At 44.6% G+C, this 22,236-nt stretch overlaps 1 protein-coding gene across 1 annotated transcript in view; it reads left to right on the top strand.

The window, feature by feature from the left end:
- Window positions 1–3,143: 3,143 nt before the first annotated feature.
- LOC130283212 (inactive hydroxysteroid dehydrogenase-like protein 1) overlaps window positions 3,144–22,236 on the top strand; it is a 39,623-nt gene continuing 20,530 nt past the window's right edge. The window contains exons 1-3 of the mRNA XM_056532417.1: window positions 3,144–3,182; window positions 7,946–8,198; window positions 19,030–19,475. Of these exons, the coding sequence (XP_056388392.1) occupies window positions 3,144–3,182; window positions 7,946–8,198; window positions 19,030–19,475 (738 nt within the window). The remainder of the gene's footprint in view (window positions 3,183–7,945; window positions 8,199–19,029; window positions 19,476–22,236) is intronic.

Here is a 22,236-nt window from a genome sequence, read left to right as displayed (position 1 = left end):
GCGTCCCCCTCTGTCCCCCGCTCCCTTGCGGCGCAGTGAGCCGAAAATGGTGCCCTAGGGCGGAACGAGCTGCACCTGCGCCGGACTCCCGTGCCTGCTGTGGGACTGCAAGCTGCGCGGGCCGGCTTGCTTAAGGTACCGTACCCTTTCCACCCCTCTGTTCACCTTCTCAACCCTGTCTAAACCCCCCCCCCCCCACACCATCACCAAGGTACACCCTCTACCCCCCCACGTCACTAATGTCCACCCCCCTGTCACCCATGTCCACCCTCCCTGTCACCCATGTAATCCCTCCCTGTCACCCATGTCTAGCCTCCCTGTCACCCATGTCCCCCCAGTCACCTATGTCCACCCTCCCCTTTCACCCATGTCCACCCTCCCCTGTCACTCATGTCCACCCCTTCCTGTCACCCATGTCCACCCCCCGTCACTCATGTCTAGTGTTGAGCGGCATAGGCCATATTCGAATTCGCGAATATTCGCGAATATATGGACGAATATTCGTCATATATTCGCGAATATTCGCATATTCGTTATATTCTAGTTTTATTTTCGCATATGCGAACATTCGCGTATGCGAAAATTAACATATGTGGATATTAGCATATACAAAATTATCATGCGCGAAAATTCGCATATGCGAAAATTGACACATGCTAATTTTCGCATATGCAAATTTTCGCACGCCAGTCTCACACAGTAGTATTACAGCCTTCTTTACACCACACAAGCTGGAAGCAGAGAGGGGGGATCACTGTGATGTGTACTGTGAAAAAAACAAAAACGAATATTCGTAATTACGAATATATAGCGCTATATTCGCGAAATTCGCGAATTCGCGAATATGCGATATTCGCGAATAATATTCGAATTGCGAATATTCGTGAGCAACACTACTCATGTCCACCCCCTCTCACACATGCCCCCCCCACCTATCATCCCCGTCACCCATGTCCACCTCCCATCTCACCCATGTCCACCCTCCTGTCATCCATGTCTGCCTTGTCCACTGCCCTGTCCATCCCTGTCACTCATGTTTACCCCCCCGTCTACCCCCATAGTCTACTCTGTCACCCATGTCCACCCTCCTGTTCACTAGTGTTGAGCGGCATAGGCCATATTCGAATTCGCGAATATTCGCGAATATATGGACGAATATTCGTCATATATTCGCGAATATTCGCATATTCGTTATAGTCTCGTTTTATTTTCGCATATGCGAATATTCGCGTATGCGAAAATTAGCATGTGAATATTGGCATACAAAATTAACACGCGCGTAAATTCGCATATGCGAAAATTAGCATATGCTAATGTTCGCATATGCGAATTTCAGTATATGCGAATTTTCGCACGTCAGTCTCACATAGTAGTATTACAGCCTTCTTTACACCACTCAAGCTGGAAGCAGAGAGGGATGATCACTGTGATGTGTACTGTGAAGAAAAAAAAAAAAAAAAAAAACGAATATTCGTAATTACGAATATATAGCGCTATATTCGCGAAATTCGCGAATTCGCGAATATGCGATATTCGCGAATAATATTCGAATTGCGAATATTCGCGAGCAACACTACTGTTCACCCATCTGTCCCTTTGTCACCCCAGTCCACCCCTCTCTGTCACTCCTGTCCCTCTTTTACCCCCTTGTCCACCCCTCTGACCCCCTGTCTCCCATGTCCACTCTCCTGTCATCCATGTCCACCCCCCATCCAACCCTCTGTCACCCCTGTCCATCCCTGTCACCCATGTACACCCTCCATTGTCCACCCCTCTGACCACATCCTTGTCACCCATGTCCACCCCCTATTCACCCCTCTGTCAAATATGCTTAACAGTGGCCTTATCATTGCAAAGGGCCTACATACAAATGCAAATAGCATACCATATACCACCTTTTTTTCTGTATCTGTGCTAAATTCAGTGTTATAACACACGTTATACACCTGCCGGTGTATTAAAGAAAAAAAAAAGTTTTTCCTGCGTACAAATACGCTTAACAGTGCGCTCATCATTGCAAAGGGCATACATAGAACCAAGTAGTGTACTATTTAGTACCTGTATTTCTGTCTCTGTGCTAAATTCAGTGCTATTCCACACATTAGTATACATCTGCTGGTGTATTTAAAAAAAAAAAAAGTGTTTTTTCTGCGTAGAAATACGCATACCAGTGCGCTCATCATTGCAATGGGCATACATACAAGAAAGGAGTGTACTATTTAGTAACTGTTAATCTGTCTAGGGCCTATATACTTTGAAAGGACAGCCGTAAGTAATCGCCTGCTGCTGTTCTATACCCTCATAAACGCACTAAGTATGTCAGGCAGGGAAGTGCCAGGACATGCACAGAGAAGGGGCAGAGGCCTACATACGTCAGGCAGAGTTGGCAGCAAACTTGGGGCGAGTGGCAACAGGAGTCGCAGCAATAGGCCTGAGCTCCCGTTAACACCCAGCGGTCGTGTCGTCGACCCATCTCTCCTCGTCAATTGGTTTGCACACTCATCCCCATCATCACAAGCGACATCTGACAAGCCCAGTCAAGAGTCGGTGGGTTCCTCAGACACAACCCTCAGTTGGCATGGCCTGGGAGCAGTCCCCGTAATCACATTGCCTTTGTCCTATGCTGTTCCCTCTCCCAAAGAAGTATCTCATGCTTTGGGTTCAGCTCCACTATTTAGCGAGGACGATGTAATAGAGGACAGTCAGCAGCTAATGGGCAGCCAAGAATGTGAGGAGACATGCGTTGCTTGCTCCGCAAGGTGGCCAAGTAGTGATGCGGAGAGTGACGTGGGAGGCGGTGTTTCAATTGTTCTGAGGCAGACACTGTTATGGAACACGAGGAGGACATCAGCGACGTGCACACCTTTTGATGATGATGAAGCCGATCGCAATTGGGAGCCGGGTGCAGAAGCTGAGGCTTCATCATCATCAGGAGAAGAGATTTGCTCTTTGTCTATGAGGCAGCAAGGCGGTAGCACGGTTGGCAATCAGAGTGGTGGTGGCAGTAGTGGAAATTCAGGAGCCAAACGTACCAGGGGGTGACCACCTGCTTTGCGGCAAGCTACCATTCAGGGAGGTAGTGGAACAGGAGTTCCTGGAGATGGTGCCAATAGCAGTGAAATAGTGCGGACTGCGTCAGCGCGATGACGTTGTGCGAGCTGGAGCGCGAAGAAGCCCTAGTTGTGAGGCTCCCTGCCACTGCAGGTGCGCTCCAGCTCGCACAACGTACCGGACTTCTTAATTGTTATTGAAGAGGAGACTAGATGCCTCTTTGGATATCCGGTATTACTTATTCTGAACACAGACTGCTAGATTGGTGATCTATTAGCAGTCTGGTTGCAGTGACCTCACATTATATTTTATATGTTGTGCATATTGTACTTTGTCTTGTACTAAGGTACCAACTTTCCCCTAATGAAATTGTAAATAACAGTGGAAACGCGTTGGGTAGCAGTACATAGGTACCATCAGTATAATTATTAGTGCAAGAGGCACATTTAGGTGCCATGATACTTCACTAAAGAGGGTTCACATTTTGGTGTATTTTAATCTGATTACAATAAAAGTTATATTTTATTTAGGCACTTCCCATATTTCTTTTGATGGACAACTATGCTCCTAATCTGGGGGACAACTAAGATCCTAATCTGGTGGACATCTATGCTGCCTAATCTGGGGGACAAGTATGCTCCTAATCTGGGGACATCTATGCTGCCTACTCTGGGGGACAAGTATGCTCCTAATCTGGGGGACATCTATGCTGCCTAATCTGGGTGACATCTATTCTGCCTAATCTGGGGGACAACTATGCTCCTAATCTGGGGGACATCTATGCTGCCTAATCTGGGGGACATCTATGCTGCCTAATCTGGGTGACATCTATGCTGCCTAATCTGGGAGACATCTATGCTGCCTAATTTGGGGGACAAGTATGCTCCTAATCTGGGGGACATCTATGCTGCCTAATATGGTTGACATCTATGCTGCCTACTCTGGGGGACAAGTATGCTCTTAATCTGGGGGACATCTATGCTGCCTAATCTGGGGGACAACTATGCTCCTTATCTGGGGGACAACTATGCTCCTAATTTGGGGGACATGTATGCTGCCTAATCTGGGTGACATCTATACTGCCTAATCTTGGGGACAACTATGCTCCTAATATGGGGAAAACTGATGCTTCTGGCCTTGGGCCTATAATTTTTTGAAATTTAGCAGTAGCTAAATACATGCTTAATGCAAATGTCAACATTGATCTTTAAATGTAAGGGGTTATGAAACCCTCTTGGGTACTGCGAATGACTGCTCCAGACTCATTCTGTGTCTTTCACAAACTACTTGCCTCCCTGGTGCTTCAGGCCTTGGGCCTATCATTTTTTGAAGTTTAGCAGTAGCTAAATACATGTTTAATGCAAATGTAAACATTGATCTTTAAATGTAAGGGGTTATGAAAACCTCTTGGGTACTGCAAATGCATGCTCCAGACTCATTCTGTGTCATTCAGGAACTACTTGCCTCCCTGGTGCCTCTGGCCTTGGGCCTTAAATTTTTGGATGTTTTAGCAGTAGCTAAATACATGCTTAATGCAAATTTCAACAATGATCGTTAAATTCTCAGCGCTCTGCCAGGGCCTTCTCCTACCCCGCCTGGGCCGATCCGAGGACCTCACTAACCAACTCACTAACTAATCCAATAACTTATAGCGAAGGGCGGTGTGTACAAAGGACAGGGACTTAATCAACGCCAGCTTATGACACTCACTTACTGGTAATTCCTCATTTTAAGGTTAAATAATTGCAATCCCAGATCCTGTCACGAACTGGTTTCAGCGTGCAACACGCACCTGTCCTTGAAAGATAGAGACACGCTAATCCGTTCAGTGGAGCGCTAGTGCGGCCCAGGACATCTGAGGCCATAACACACCTGTTATTGCTCGATCTCGCAATTGATCGGGCAAGGTAAGGGGTTATTAAAGCCTCTTGGGTACTGCTGAGGCCTACTCCTGACTGCTCCTGGTGCAATGTATGGGGTAATTTAACACTCTTGGGTAGTGTTATTGTTAAATTTACTGATCATTTTATCATTAATAAAATTTAATTTTGCAGAATGCTAACCGTTACACAACGGAACGCTTGTTGCGTGTGATTTTTTAATTAAAAAAAATATATATATATGGAGAGGGATTAACTCTGCTTAATCATTTTTGGCGATTAGAATCCTTTTGTGATCTGATCTTTTGGAGACAGATGCACTTACACACATGTAATCATTTTTTTAACCAAATTTCAAACATTGTGTGGTTTATTATTTTTGAGAAGAATGTCTTTTGGTGGTCCACCGTCATGCATTATAGAGTCTTCTGAACTGCTGTGTATGCGCTTGTTTTTAAAAAACAGGTATTTTGTCAGACAATTTCAATAACATTTTGCGTTTTTTTTGGGGTGGATTGTGAAGTCCAGGTGTGTACTTGTGCATCAGCCAACTCCAGGCTGTGTCTTTCAGGCAATCCATGGGTTCCTGATGCTGCAGAGGTGGGGCCTGGGAATTTAAAATTTTTGGATTGCGGGTGCTACCAAAAAAAATGGACACACCCTAATCCGTTCAGTGGAGCGCGCCTGCGGCCCCGGACATCTGAGGGCATAGCACACCTGTTATTGCTCGATCTCAGGAGAAGGGGGGTTCATCATTGGGAGAAGAGAGTTGCAGGTTACCCTTGAGTCAGCAAGGCGGTAGCACAGTTGGCAGTCAGCGTGGTGTGGCAGTAGTGGAAATTCTGGAGCCAAGCGTGCCCGGGGGAGACCACCTGCTTCGCGGCAGCTTACCTTTCCAGGAGTTAGCGGGTTACCAGCACCGGTCGATGAAAGATAGAGACACGCTAATCCGTTCAGTGGAGCGCGCCTGCGGCCCTGGAAATCTGAGGGCATAACACACCTGGTATTGCTCGATCTCGCAATTGATCGTGCAAAGGTAGGGGGTTATTAAAGCCTCTTGGGTACTGCTGAGGCCTACTCCTGACTGCTCCTGGTGTAATGTGTGGGGTAATTAAACACTCTTGGGTAGTGTTTTTTTTTACTGTTCATTTTATCGATAATAAAATAGCATTTTCCAGAATGATAATCGTTACACAACGGAACGCTTGTTGCGTGTGATTTTTTAATGAAAAAATATATATATGGACAGGGATCATTTTGGGCGAAAAAAGTCCTTTGGTGATCTGATCTTTTGGAGACAGATGCGCTTACACACATATTGAATTAATTTTTGTAAAAAAAATTAAAACATTGTGTGGTTTATTATTTTTGAGAAGAATGTCTTTGGGTGGTCCACCGTCCTGCATTATAGAGTCTTGTGAACTGTTGGATATGCGCTTGTTCTTACACAAAGGTATTTCTTTAAAAAAATTCTTGTTGTTTTTTGGAGGGGATTGTGAAGCCCGGGTGTGTACTGGTGCATCAGCCAACTCCAGGCTGTGTCCTTCAGGCAATATATGGGTTCCTGATGCCGCAGAGGTGGGGCCTGGATCTGGAAATTTCAAATTTTTGGATAGCGGGTGCTATCTATGAGAAATCTTTGTCAAAAATGTCATATATTGTGTTGTTTTTTTTTTTTGGGGTGGGGGGGGGGTGGGGGGGATTGTGAAGCCCTGGTGTGTAGTGTACTAGTGCATCAGCCAACTCCACGCTGTGCCATTCAGCCACTAAATGGTCTCCTCTTGCTGCCAACATGTCCACGCTGTGTCATTCAGCCACTATATGGTGTCCTCATGCTGCCAACACCTCCACGCTGTGCCATTCAGCCACTATATGGTCTTGTGAGTATAGCCTCCCCTTCCCCTCTGAAAATCTACAGAAAGTTAAGTGTTCTCGCTTTATTATTATAGTATATTTCTCTTTTATTTTTAGGTTCTTGTATTCCGGACAGCCTGAGACTAATTATCCTATGGTGCATACAGTGGAGATGCTTCTTTGTTACTTATACTAATCAACTCCAATTCTATTATGGCCGACATAGGCAATTACTAATATTTGGCTGATTTCTTGCTAGTACATGTTGATCTAATGCTTTTTACTAGTGCAGTTATTGGTGCGGTGCATTAACACTGAATGCATTTATATTGTATATGTCCCTGATGAAGTGTGGGTGACTGCTGTGATCTAGTCCCTCGCATGGAAATGCGTTGGGGCAGGGACAACGCTTTTTTTGACGTATATAATTGGGAGCTGAGCAGTAAGTGAAACGCCGCTAGTTGGCCTATTGGTTAGTTATCATTAATGTCATACATACTAACGATATTATCTATAGGAGTACCCGTTATTTGGGATCTTTTTAATTTGCTATTATTGCTAAAATTATTTTATCCAATATATCTATTAAAGGTTAAGTTTTATATGGCACCTCTATTCCTTAGGAACAACATTTATTATTTTTGGACTCTTGCCGAGGGGGTTACTGTATCTTGCTAGTGTATAGCTATATTCAGATATACACATAATTATCTTGATGGCAGGCATTAGCCACGGGTCCCGCCAATAGCCGCCAGGACCATCACGCTATGACGCGCGCTCAGCTCCTGAGCACGTGTAATAGAAGGGGACTGGACATGTACGGCCTTAAGAGGTTAATTTAATTAATGAATAGTTAATTATTCAATATTTTAAGATGTAAAATAAAATAAAACATAAAGCTATAGGTCAAGTGCGATGAAAGGTAAAAAATAAATAAAAAAAATGTAAGGACTGCGTTGCTTATTCTCTCCCAAAAGGTTTAGGTAGGAAGACCGGGAACTATAGGAAATGTATAAGCACAAAGATCTCTGAACTGGACTGACAAAGTGATAATTATACTAAACAATCTGAGGATTCATTATCTGCACATAAATCCTCATATATTCTTAGTAATATGTGGTTTGTATAGGATGTGTTATCTGTTTGTGCTGTTATTTTAGATGTCTGCATTCACCTTCAATAGCCTAAAGCTGGGAAATGTGGAAGGCGTCACCTTGTCACTCACCAAAGAGGTTTCACAATTCTACAGTAGACATTTGGATATTTTGGCGGTAGTTGGAGCCGGCTACACCGTGTGGAAAGGATTTCATTTGCTGAGAGGCTTTTATAGCTTCATAAAACATCAAGTCTTCCCTCGTCTTTTCAGCAATACCAATACAATACTACAATATGGAGAGTGGGCAGTAGTCACCGGTAAGTGAGAATCATGGAACATTCAATTTTACTTTTATTCTGTACTATATGTATACAATCATGTGCAAATTATAAAGAATTAAGTTATCCTAGAAAGATCTGCAATCTAATCTAACAATTATATGAATAATGTACATGTACATAACAAGTCGGGTGGAGAAGTATGGAGTGAGCTCAGGAGCTAAATGCAAATAACACAGGAGATCAGGCCACTTCCAGTTGTTTAGCTTTCAATAGTTTTTTTTTATTATTTTTCATAAAGAAATATACAACAAAGAAAACCAAGGAACATGTTACTCTGTATATAGATCCGACTGTGGGGCTATGCCCAGGTAAAAAAGTGCATAAAGAAGCTTATAATGATCATATGGATAGCAGGATATAGCAGGAATAGGTGAAGTTATTAAAAGCAAAATCCAGTATTAAAAACATACCTTAATATACTACTTCCAGTTGTTTAAATGGGCACTGTCATTAAAATATTTTTTTTGCATATGATACAGTAGGTAAAATAAATAAGATTTGTAATTTACCCTGTAAAACAAAATGTCACTTTAATGGCCTTCTAAATCTGGCCACTAGAGGTCTCCCTTCTAGTCTAGACTGTATTTCGTCTTCTCAAAAGTACGGACTTTGGTCTCCTGCTGGAGACCAAACTCAGGAAGAGCGGTATGGCCATGGGCAGTGAATAGCAGTTGCTATATGCCTGTGTATGAAAAAAGTCCTCCTATGAAAAAATTGGAATCATCCCTCTTAAAAAAGTTAAACTAAAAAGAATATTTGCCAATGCACCATATGGGCAACTATAATAATATTTTTATCTTCCTCAATAAAAACTATAAGAGTATTAGGGGGTAGATTTATTAATACCTGGGTAGAGGTAACGTTGACCAGTTGCCCATAGCAACCAAACATATTGCTTAATATTTCAGAGGCTTTTTTTTTTTTTTTTAAATGAAAGAAACTATATGATTGGTTGCTATGGGCAACTGGTCGACGTTTCCTCTGCACAGGTTTTGATGAATCTTCCCCTTTATTTATTTTCTAAGTAGTAAAATGAAAACTAACTATAGAATATCATTCTTCAACCACTCAGTGTTTTGTTCATTTAGAGCTCCTTCTTCCACATGTTTGCTGTATCTTGCACATTTGTTTTGTGTTTAACTTTTCAACAATGGCTTTCTTCTTGCCTTTTTTTCCTTAAAGGGGTATTCCAGGCAAAACCTTTTTTTATATATATCAACTGGCTCTGGAAAGTTAAACAGATTTGTAAATTACTTCTATTAAAAAATCTTAATCCTTGCAATAGTTATTAGCTTCTGAAGTTTTCTGTCAAACTGCTCAATGATGATGTCACGTCCCGGGAGCTGTGCATGATGGGAGAATATCCCCATAGGAACTGCACAGCTCCCGGGACGTGAGTCATCAGAGAGCAGTTAGACAGAAAACAACAACTCAACTTCAGAAGCTAATAACTATTGGAAGGATCAAGATTTTTTAATAGAAGTAATTTACAAATCTGTTTAACTTTCAGGAGCCAGTTGATATATAAAAAAAAGTTTTGGCCCGGAATACCCCTTTAACCCCTTAACCCCTTAAGGACTCAGGGTTTTTCCGTTTTTGCACTTTCGTTTTTTCCTCCTTACCTTTTAAAAATCATAACCCTTTCAATTTTCCACCTAAAAATCCATATTATGGCTTATTTTTTGCGGCGCCAATTCTACTTTGCAGTGACATTAGTCATTTTACCCAAAAATGCACGGCGAAACGGGAAAAAAAATCATTGTGCGACAAAATCGAAAAAAAATCCGCCATTTTGTAACTTTTGGGGGCTTCCGTTTCTACGCAGTGCATATTTCGGTAAAAATTACACCTTATCATTATTCTGTAGGTCCATACGGTTAAAATGATACCCTACTTATATAGGTTTGATTTTGTCGCACTTCTGGAAAAAATCATAACTACATGCAGGAAAATGTATACGTTTAAAAATGTCATCTTCTGACCCCTATAACTTTTTTATTTTTCCACGTACAAGGCGGTATGAGGACTCATTTTTTGCGCCGTGATCTGAAGTTTTTATTGGTATGATATCTGTTGTGATCTGACTTTTTGATCACTTTTTATTCATTTTTTAATGTTATAAAAAGTTACCAAAATACGCTTTTTTGGACTTTGGAATTTTTTTGCGCGTACGCCATTGACCGTACGGCTTAATTAATGATATATTTTTATAGTTCGGACATTTACGCACGCGGCGATACCACATATGTTTATTTTTTTATTTTTTTACACAGTTTTATTTTTTTTATGGGAAAAGGGGGGTGATTCAAACTTTTATTAGGGAAGGGGTTAAATGACCTTTATTAACACTTTTTTTTACTTTTTTTTTGCAGTGTTATAGGTCCCATAGGGACCTATAACACTGCACACACTGATCTCTCATCCTGATCACAGGCGTGTATTAACACGCCTGTGATCAGCATTATCGGCGCTTGACTGCTCCTGCCTGGATCTCAGGCACGGAGCAGTCATTCGTCGATCGGACACCGAGGAGGCTGATAAGAGCCCTCCCGGTGTCCGATCAGCTGTTCGGGACGCCGCGATTTCACCGCGGCGGTCCCGAACAGCCCGACTGAGCAGCCGGGATACTTTCAGTTTCACTTTAGAAGCGGCGGTCAGCTTTGACCGCCGCTTCTAAAGGGTTAATACCGCACATCGCCGCGATCGGCGATGTGTGGTATTAGCCACGGGTCCCGGCCGTTGATTAGCGCCGGGACCCACGCGATATGATGCGGGATCGCGGCGCAATCCCGCTTCATATCGTGGGAGCCGGTGCAGGATGTAAATATACGTCCTGCGTCGTTAAGGGGTTAAGGACCAGGCCATTTTACACCTTAAGGACCGGAGCGTTTTTTGCAATTCTCACCACTGTCACTTTAAACATTAATAACTCTGGAATGCTTTTAGTTATCATTCTGATTCCGAGATTGTTTTTTCGTGACATATTCTACTTTAACTTAGTGGTAAAATTTTATGGTAACTTGCATCCTTTCTTGGTGAAAAATTCCAAAATTTGATGAAAAAAATTAAAATTTTGCATTTTTCTAAATTTGAAGCTCTCTGCTTGTAAGGAAAATGGATATTCAAAATAAAACATTTTTGGGTTCACATATACAATATGTCTACTTTATGTTTGCATCATAAAATTTATGAGTTTTTACTTTTGGAAGACACTAGAGGGCTTCAAAGTTCAGCAGCAATTTTCCGATTTTTCACAAAATTTTCAAACTCGCTATTTCTCAGGGACCAGTTCAGGTTTGAAGTGGATTTGAAGGGTCTTCATATTAGAAATACCCCATAAAAGACCCCATTATAAAAACTACACCCCCAAAAGTATTCAAAATGACATTCAGTAAGTGTATTAACCCTTTAGGTGTTTCACAGGAATAGCAGCAAAGTGAAGGAGAAAATTCAAAATCTTCATTTTTTACACTCGCATGTTCTTGTAGACCCAATTTTTGAATTTTTGCAAGGGATAAAAAGGAGAAAATTTTTACTTGTATTTGAAACCCAATTTCTCTCGAGTAAGCACATACCTCATATGTCTATGTTAATTTTTCAGCGGGCGCAGTAGAGGGCTCAGAAGGGAAGGAGCGACAAATGGTTTTTGGGGGGCATGCCGCATTTAGGAAGCCCCTATGGTGCCAGGACAGCAAAAAAAAAAACACATGGCATACCATTTTGGAAACTAGACCCCTCAGGGAACGTAACAAGGGGTAAAGTGAACCTTAATACCCTACAGGTGATTCACGACTTTTGCATATGTAAAAAAAAATATATATTTTTTACCTAAAATGCTTGGTTTCCCAATTTCTCCCGATACAGAAAACACCTCGCATGGGGGTGAAAAGTGCTCTGCTGGCGCACTACAGGTCTCAGAAGAGAAGGAGTCCCATTTGGCTTTTTTGAAGGAAATTTTGCTCTGGGGGCATGCCGCATTTAGGAAGCCCCTATGGTGCCAGAACAGCAAAAAAAAAACACATGGCATACCATTTTGGAAACTAGACCCCTCGGGGAACGTAACAAGGGGTAATGTGAACCTTAATGTCCTATAGGTGTTTCACGACTTTTGCATATGTAAAAAAAACAAAAACTTTTTTTTACCTAAAATGCTTGTTTTCCCAAAACGTTTACATTTTTAAAAAGGGTAATAGCAGAAAATACCCCCCAAAATTTGAAGCCCAATTTCTCCCGATTCAGAAAACACCCCATATGGGTGTGAAAAGTGCTCTGCTGGCGCACTACAGGTCTCAGAAGAGAAGGAGTCACATTTGGCTTTTTGAAAGCGAATTTTGCTCTGGGGGCATGCAGCATTTAGGAAGCCCCTATGGTGCCAGGACAGCAAAACAAAAACACATGGCATACCATTTTGGAAAGTAGATGTTACGCCTAGCGCTCCGGGTCCCCGCTCCTCCCCGGAGCGCTCACGGCGTCTTTCTCCCTGCAGCTCCCCGGTCAGCGCTGACCGGGAGCGCTGCTCTGCCATGGCCGTTGGGGATGCGATTCGCACAGCGGGACGCGCCCGCTCGCGAATCGCATCCCAGGTCACTTACCCGTTCCCGTCTCCTGCGGTCATGTGCTGGCGCGCGCGGCTCCGCTCTCTAGGGCGCGCGCGCGCCAGCTCCCTGAGACTTAAAGGGCCAGTGCACCAATGATTGGTGCCTGGCCCAATTAGCTTAATTGGTTCCCACCTGTTCCCTGGTTATATCTAGTCTCCTCCCTTGCACTCCCTGGCCGGATCTTGTTGCCCTTGTGCCTTGTGAAAGCGTATTGTGTGTTTAATAGCCTGTGTACCAGTACTTTTGCTATCGCCCCTGACTACGAACCTTGCCGCCTGCCCCCGACCTTCTGCTACGCCCGACCTTGCTACTGCCTACTCCCTTGTACCTCGCCTATCTTCAGTATCTTCAGCAGCCAGAGAGGTGAGCCGTTGCTAGTGGATACGACCTGGTCACTACCGCCGCAGCAAGACCATCCCGCTTTGCGGCGGGCTCTGGTGAAAACCTGTAGTGGCTTAGAACCGGTCCACTAGCGCGGTCCTCGCCATCCCTCTCTGGCACAGAGGATCCACTACCTGCCAGCCGGCATCGTGACAGTAGATCCGGCCATGGATCCCGCTGAAGTTCCTCTGCCAGCTGCCGCCGACCTCCCTACATTGGTCGCCCGACAAGAGCACCAGCTGTCGTACTCAACCATCTCCTCCGCCAGCTCCTGCACCCCTTCCGCAGCGAGTGGCCACTCCTAGCCTCCGCCTGTCTTTGCCGGACAAATTTAATGGGGACTCTAAGTTTTGCCGTGGCTTCCTTTCGCAATGTTCTCTGCACTTGGAGATGATGTCGGACCAGTTTCCTACTGAAAGGTCTAAGGTGGCTTTCGTAGTCAGCCTCCTGTCTGGAAAAGCCCTGTCATGGGCCACACCGCTCTGGGACCGCAATGACCCCGTCACTGCCTCTGTTCACTCCTTCTTCTCGGAAATTCGAAGTGTCTTTGAGGAACCTGCCCGAGCCTCTTCTGCTGAGACTGCCCTGCTGAACCTGGTCCAGGGTAATTCCTCCGTTGGCGAGTACGCCATACAATTCCGTACTCTTGCTTCTGAACTATCCTGGAATAATGAGGCTCTCTGCGCGACCTTTAAAAAAGGCCTATCCAGCAACATTAAAGATGTTCTGGCCGCACGAGAGACTCCTGCTAACCTGCATGAACTCATTCATCTAGCCACTCGCATTGACATGCGTTTTTCTGAGAGGCATCAAGAGCTCCGCCAGGAAAAAGACTTAGATCTCTGGACACCTCTCCCACAGTCTCCACTGCAATCTGCGCCTAGGCCTCCCGCCGAGGAGGCCATGCAAGTGGATCGGTCTCGCCTGACCCTGGAAGAGAGGAATCGCCGTAAGGAAGAGAATCTTTGTCTGTACTGTGCCAGTACTGAACATTTTTTGGTGGATTGCCCAATCCGTCCTCCACGTCTGGGAAACGCACGCTCGCACTCAGCTCTCGTGGGTGTGGCGTCTCTTGATGCCAAGTCGGCTTCTCCACGTCTCACGGTACCTGTTCGGATTTCCACTTCAGCCAGCTCTCCCCTCTCAGCCGTGGCCTGTCTGGACTCTGGAGCTTCCGGGAATTTTATTCGGGAGTCCTTTGTGAATAAATTCCGTATTCCGGTGACCCGTCTTGTCAAGCCACTCCACATTTCCGCGGTCAACGGAGCCAGGTTGGACTGTACCATACGTTTCCGCACGGAGCCCCTTCTTATGAGCATCGGATCTCATCACGAGAGGATTGAACTTTTGGTCCTCCCCAATTGCACCTCGGAAATTCTCCTTGGACTTCCCTGGCTTCAACTTCATTCCCCAACCCTGGATTGGTCCACTGGGGAGATCAAGAGTTGGGGGTCCTCTTGTGCCAAGAACTGTCTAAAACCGGTTCCCAGTAACCCTTGCCGTAACTCTGTGGTTCCTCCTGTATCCGGTCCCCCTAAGGTCATTAAGGACTCTGCCTGCCACAGGAAATGCCCCTCCCCCCCTCCCAGTTCCATCAGGCAAGCTTCTGTGTCCCCTCATGGCCCTCGTCCTGGTGTCACACTGCCCCGTGCCAGGTCTCGCCCTCTGCCCTCTCTCCCCATTCCTACTCCTGCGGTTCTGCCTGCCGTTGAGGAATCCCTCCATCCTTTCCCGGTGTCCTCATCCCAGGGGAGGCAGTTACCCGATAAAGAGAAGGGGAGACCTAAGGGGGGGGGTACTGTTACGCCTAGCGCTCCGGGTCCCCGCTCCTCCCCGGAGCGCTCACGGCGTCTTTCTCCCTGCAGCTCCCCGGTCAGCGCTGACCGGGAGCGCTGCTCTGCCATGGCCGTTGGGGATGCGATTCGCACAGCGGGACGCGCCCGCTCGCGAATCGCATCCCAGGTCACTTACCCGTTCCCGTCTCCTGCGGTCATGTGCTGGCGCGCGCGGCTCCGCTCTCTAGGGCGCGCGCGCGCCAGCTCCCTGAGACTTAAAGGGCCAGTGCACCAATGATTGGTGCCTGGCCCAATTAGCTTAATTGGTTCCCACCTGTTCCCTGGTTATATCTAGTCTCCTCCCTTGCACTCCCTGGCCGGATCTTGTTGCCCTTGTGCCTTGTGAAAGCGTATTGTGTGTTTAATAGCCTGTGTACCAGTACTTTTGCTATCGCCCCTGACTACGAACCTTGCCGCCTGCCCCCGACCTTCTGCTACGCCCGACCTTGCTACTGCCTACTCCCTTGTACCTCGCCTATCTTCAGTATCTTCAGCAGCCAGAGAGGTGAGCCGTTGCTAGTGGATACGACCTGGTCACTACCGCCGCAGCAAGACCATCCCGCTTTGCGGCGGGCTCTGGTGAAAACCTGTAGTGGCTTAGAACCGGTCCACTAGCGCGGTCCTCGCCATCCCTCTCTGGCACAGAGGATCCACTACCTGCCAGCCGGCATCGTGACAGTAGACCCCTCGGTGAACGTAACAAGGGGTAGTTTGAACCTTAATACCCTACAGGTGTTTCACGACTTTTGCATATGTAAAAAAATGTATATATTTTTTACCTAAAATGCTTGTTTTCCCAAAAATTTTACATTTTTAAAAAGGGTAATAGCAGAAAATACCCCCTAAAATTTGTTAGGCAATTTCTCCCGAGTACGGCGATACCCCATATGTGACCCTAAACTGTTGCCTTGAAATACGACAGGGCTCCAAAGTGAGAGCGCCATGCGCATTTGAGGCCTAAATTAGGGATTGCATAGGGGTGGACATAGGGGTATTCTACGCCAGTGATTCCCAAACAGGGTGCCTCCAGCTGTTGTAAAACTCCCAGCATGCCTAGACAGTCAACGGCTATCTGGCAATACTGGGAGTAGTTGTTTTGCAACAGCTGGAGGCTCCGTTTTGGAAACAGTGGTGTACCAGACGTTTTTCATTTTTATTGGGGAGGGGAGGGGGGCTGTGTAGGGGTATGTGTATATGTAGTGTTTTTTACTTATTATTTGATTTTTTGTTAGTGTAGTGTAGTGTTTTTAGGGTACAGTCGCATGGGCGGGGGGTTCACAGTAGTTTCTCGCTGGCAGTTTGAGCTGCGGCAGAAATTTTGCCGCACCTCAAACTTGCAGCCGGATACTTACTGTAAGCCTCCGCCCATGTGAGTGTACCCTGTACATTCACATTGGGGGGGGACATCCAGCTGTTGCAAAACTACAACTCCCAGCATGTACGGTCTATCAGTGCATGCTGGGAGTTGTAGTTTTGCAACAGCTGGAGGCACACTGGTTGTGAAACACCGAGTTTGGTAACAAACTCAGTGTTTTGCAACCAGTGTGCCTTCAGCTGTTGCAAAAGCTACAACCCCCAGAATGTACGGACAGCAGAAGGGCATGCTGGGTCTTGTAGTTATGCAACAGCTGGAGGCATACTACTTTGGCTGGGGATGCTGGGGATTGTAGTTATGCAACAGCTGGAGACACACTGGTTTGCTACTTAACTCAGTGTGCCTTCAGCTGTTGCAAAACTACAACTCTCAGCAGTCACCGACAGCCAACGGGCATGCTGGGAGTTGTAGTTATGCAACCACCAGATGCTCCACTACAACTCCCAGCATGCACTTTAGCTGATTGTGCAAGCTGGGAGTTGTAGTTACACAACAGCTGAAGGTACACTTTTCCATAGAAAGAATGTGCCTCCAGCTGTTGCAAAACTACAAGTCCCAGCATGCCCATAAGGGAATGCTGGGAGTTGTGGTGGTCTGCCTCCTGCTGTTGCATAACTACAGCTCCCAGCATGCCCTTTTTGCATGCTGGGAGCTGTTGCTAAGCAACAGCAGGAGGCTGTCACTCACCTCCAACGATCCAGCCGCACAGGTCAGTCCCTCGTCGTCTCCGCCGCCGCCACTGCTCCTGGGGCCCCGATCCCAACAGGGGCGCCGGGGATCGGGGTCCCCAGCACCCGGGGTGCACGTCCCACACCCGCTCACGTCCTCCAGAAGAGGGGCGGAGCGGGTTGCAGGAGTGACACCTGCAGCAGGCGCCCTGATTGGTCGGCCGGTAATCCGGCCGACGAATCAGGGCGATCGTGAGGTGGCACCAGTGCCACCTCACCCCTGCTGGCTCTGGCTGTTCGGGGCCGTCTCTGACGGCCCCGATCAGCCAATAATTCTGGGTCACCGGGTCACTGGAGACCCGATTGACCCGGAATCCGCCGCAGATCGCTGGACTGAATTGTCCAGCGATCTGCGGCCATCGCCGACATGGGGGGTCATCATGACCCCCCCTGGGCGATATGCCCCGATGCCTGCTGAACGATTTCAGCAGGCATCGGGCACCGGCTCCGCTCCAGATGGTTGCGGGGGGCCGGTAAAACACATGAAGTTCTCATACGTCATGTGTCCTTAAGGACTCGGAAATGAAGACGTATGAGAACGTCATGTGTCCTTAAGGGGTTAAAGACCACATTTGTGGAGTACACGATTATAGTTGTCCTGTAGCCTGATTCTTGAATCACAATTGCCCCAAAGTCCAAAGGACCGGAGCACGAAGGTCCCTATTGGGACTGACCACCTAAAATAGGGCTTTTAATGAGTATGCATTAAAATGAAACTTAGACCTGGTGATTAGAACTGTTAAAATAGACAACCCTATATCCGGTGTTAATAGTCAAATTTGCTGTCAGTCATTGACACAATGAGTTCTAACTGTCATATACCACTTGGAAGGGCATAATGCCTACTCTTTTCCAATGTAGTATTGAGGCTCAAACACTTTTTGTGCTGTGTTACTATTACTGGTAGTGTCTAACAGCTACATCACCAGTACTGATTGGTGGGGCCTACAGGCTCTTCCACCTCTTATTGTATTAGTCAACTGCCAGTGATGTGTAATTAGAGGATCAGGATATTAGGATGCGATTAAAACATAGTTATTTGCCTCCCTCTACATGTTTCGGTGTGACCACACTGTCATCAGGAGGGACATGAGGCAAACCAAAACCTGGTAGACTGATTCTTCCACTTCAGCTGTTAATCTTTGCAGCTCTTCCAAAAATACCATGGGCCTCTTGGGTATTTCTGTAAATTTTTTCTCCTTGCCTAGCTTGTCATTTTGAGTGGACAGCCTTGTCTTGGTAGGTTTGCGGTTGAGCAATATTCTTTAAATTATCTGATAATGGATTTTATGGTGCTCGATGAGATATTCAAATCTCGGGATATTTTATAACATAACCATGCTTTTTACTTCTCCACAACTTTATTCCTGACCTGTTTGGTGAGCTCCTTGGTCTTCATGCTACCCGTTTGTCTAGTAATACTCTCTAACAAACTTTGAGACCTTCACATAACAGGTGTATTTGTACTGAGATGAAATTGGAGACAGGGGCCCTATTTACTAATTATGTGACTCACAAATGTGACTTGGAAGGCAATTGGTTGCACCAATTCTTTGTTGGGGTTTTCACAATAAATTGGGTAGATACATATGCACTCTTTTTCAATCTTTATTTGTAAATAAGTTTGAAATCCATGTAATCGTTCTCCCCACTTCCAAATGATGGATTATTATGTGTTGATCCATTAGAATCTGTGGTCATACCATGACAAAATATAGAAACATCTAAAGGGGTTAAAAATCTTATAGAAGGCACTGTTCATACTGACCATTATATTACATAGAAAAACACTTTAGAAGACCATTTTAACTGCAATTATGGGTGGTCATCTCAATTTCTATTTTGATACAGTAAGAATGTGTGCGTCTTTTCCCCTTTGTTTTACCTTAGGAGCAACGGATGGTATTGGCAAAGCTTATGCGGAGGAGTTGGCCAGTCATGGTGTCAGCATCATCTTGTTAGGCCGGAGCACAGAAAAGCTAAAAAATGTGTCTGAGTCCATATCTGCAACCTATGGAGTGAAAACCCGTTTCATAGTTGCCGATCTCAACAAGGGCTCGGAGGTCTTCCCATCCATTAAGGAGGCCCTGAGAGATGTAGATGTTGGGATTCTGGTGAACAATGCAGGAGTGTGTTATGAGTACCCAGCCTTCTTCACTGAAGTACCAGAGGAAAAAAGTCTGGAGATCATCAATGTCAACACTGCGGCTGCTGTAATGATGGTATATGTAGTGCTGCCTGGTATGTTACAACGGAAGAGAGGAGCAATAATCAACATAGCCTCCATAACAAGTTGTGCTCCAGTTCCTTTATTAAATGTGTATGCTGCCTCCAAGGTATTTATTAACCTTTATTCCATATAGAATATGCACTATTAGGTGTTTTTTTTTTTTTTGCCACCTGACCCTTTTGTCCTAGGAGGAATAAGCTGGCACCTTTCCCCATAAACAACACATATAAACAGAATGCGTCAGCAGATAAGATCTATTTGGTCCATTTAGTCTCCCCAATATTCTGAATACTATGAATAGTCCCCTATCTATATGAAGAATAGCCTTATGACTATCCCAGGCATGCTTAAACTCATTTACTGTATTGGCAGCTACCACTTCTGCAGAGAGGCTATTCCATACATCCACTACTCTCTAATTAACATAATGTATACTCCATTAACTACAACTCTCTGTTGTCTGTCCCTCAGCCTAATCCATTCAACCATATGGGAGTCCGAGCTCAATGACTGCAGTTTATTGATAAGTCTTCTATGCGGGACAGTGTGAAAAGCCTTACTAAAATCTAGATAAGTGATGTCTACTGCACCTCCGTCATCGATTATTTTCTATTTTAATAGATATCTTATGCAAGAAAAAAAATGTCTGCACTCACCAATTGACTTTAAAAGAAATTCAGACTTTATTCAGCGTAGTAGCAATGTCCATAGAAAATCCAAAAAAGGGAGAGGGAGCAGCTAGCGGCTCTGCGGCCGAAGTGTAAAGGAACTACAGCACCGTTTCTCGTCTGTGACGCTTCTTCCTGTTATACTTCGGCCGCAGAGCCGCTAGCTGCTCCCCCTTCCTGCTCACCTGGGTGTATTTTTGGGATTTTCTATGGACATTGTTACTAGGCTGAATAAAGTCCGATTTTCTTTTAAAGTCAATCGGTGAGTGTAGACATTTTTCCTCATGCATAAGATATCGATATACATGCTTGCATCTACTGTCTAGCACCCCTAGGCTTTTTTCTACACCTAGGTATTATTTATCTCAGTTTAGAGGTGTTTGCAGTGCCCATCCGACTCTTGTGTTGATCTATTATTTTCTATTTTATATTAATAAGATTAGTTTGACATGATCTCCCTGAAGTAAACCCATGTTGTTATTAATCAAGCAATTTTAGATGTTCCACAATCCTATCCTTTAGTAAGTTTTCCATTAATTTCCCCACTATTAATGTCAGGCTTACCGGTGTATAGTTGCCTGATTCCTTCCTACTACCTTTTTTTGTGAATGTGCACGACGCTTGCTAATTTACAATCTTCTGGGACAACTTCTGTTACCAATGATTGGTTAAATACATATGTTAACAGTTTTGATAATACACTGCTAAGCTTTTTTAATAGCTTTAGGTGTATCCCATCAGGCCCCTGTGACTTATTTGTCTAAACTTAGAAAGCTGACAAATTAGAGTACCACAGTGGTCTCTTCCTTTTTTGCTTTTACTTACTAACCTACTTACTAACCTGTTGCCTTCAATAATGCAACTTTTAAGTAGTCCCATTTCTCCTGGACTCCATTTAAACCATTCCAGTCTGATAGGGTCTCATCTACCACCAATCTCTTTTTAGAAAAGTTGTTTTTTCAATCACACTGACAGGTGGTCACTAGTGCCTAAGCTTTCATCTACAGTGATAACATATACTAAATCCCCATTTGTGAATACTAAATCTAAAATAGCCTCTTTCCGGGTTGGCTCCTTAACTACTTGATGTAGAGATAATACCAGTGAGGAATTTAGAATATCTATGCTCCTGGTAAAACTAGTTATTTCAGTCTTCCAGTTCACCTCAGAAAGATTAATGTGCCATTTCAAGGTCATTTTAGCTATTTCCTCAACTAGTAAATCATCTTATTCTTTGACTTGGCCAGGCGGTCTATCTATCACACCTACAAGAGTTACCGTATGATCACCAAACTGCAATGTCACCCAAACTTACTATATGTATGAAAGTTTGGCTGTGCCCTAAAATGTGATCCTGACGGCTGTGACTTTGTTTTGATGTAATGTCCAAATGAAAGCAGCACATCAGATGGTAATGAGGAGTTTCAGGAGGGGAGCATGCATGGTCATGTGGTCCAATACTCAATATACAATGGATGAATGCAGCACACCGTAGAGATTAAATCAAAAGTCACGATTTATTCCATGATGTATCAGAGACAATGTTTCGGTAGCTTCAAGCTATCTTCAAGTTCACTTTAAAAAAGGTAACGTGAGGCTACTGAAAGCTGTCTCTGACACATCATGGAATAAATCCCAACATTTGATTTACTCTCTACGTGTGCTACATTTGTCCATTGTATATGTATAGGGTGAGCGCTGGCTAGACAAATCACCCCCATATCTGAGCCACCTGTACCTGCCGTTCATGCTTCAGTAAAGAACCTTGGGCAATAGTGGTGAGAGCGATCTTCTATATTTCATTCTTTCTTCAATCACGTTACATGAACTGTAACTTTAATCTGCACCTCCACACCCAGTTATATGTGCTGACATTAATTTATGTATCTACACGAATAGGGATTATATATTTCCGGAGTGAAGTGCCAGATATCCCCTTCTTCTCTCTGCCTTGTGATCCATTGTATATGTTTTGATGCAGATATATTACAACCAGTAATTGCTTTTAGGGTATGATCAGATCAGTTTACAATCAATTTACAATTACTATAATTTATTTATTTATTTTTAAACATAAAATGCCCCCAAAAAACTGCAATGTTTTTCAACAACTCTCAGTTCACATTTAGTCTAATTTTATGTTCTTGTTACAGATATTAAAGGATAACTGTAGTGGAACACTGTTATATATTCCCACGC

This window comes from Hyla sarda, chromosome 7, assembly GCF_029499605.1.
Source record: "Hyla sarda isolate aHylSar1 chromosome 7, aHylSar1.hap1, whole genome shotgun sequence".
In the NCBI taxonomy this organism is placed as follows: Eukaryota; Metazoa; Chordata; class Amphibia; order Anura; family Hylidae; genus Hyla; species Hyla sarda.
The sequence above is the reverse complement of the archived record's forward strand: the minus strand, read 5'-3'. Positions and strand labels throughout refer to the sequence as shown.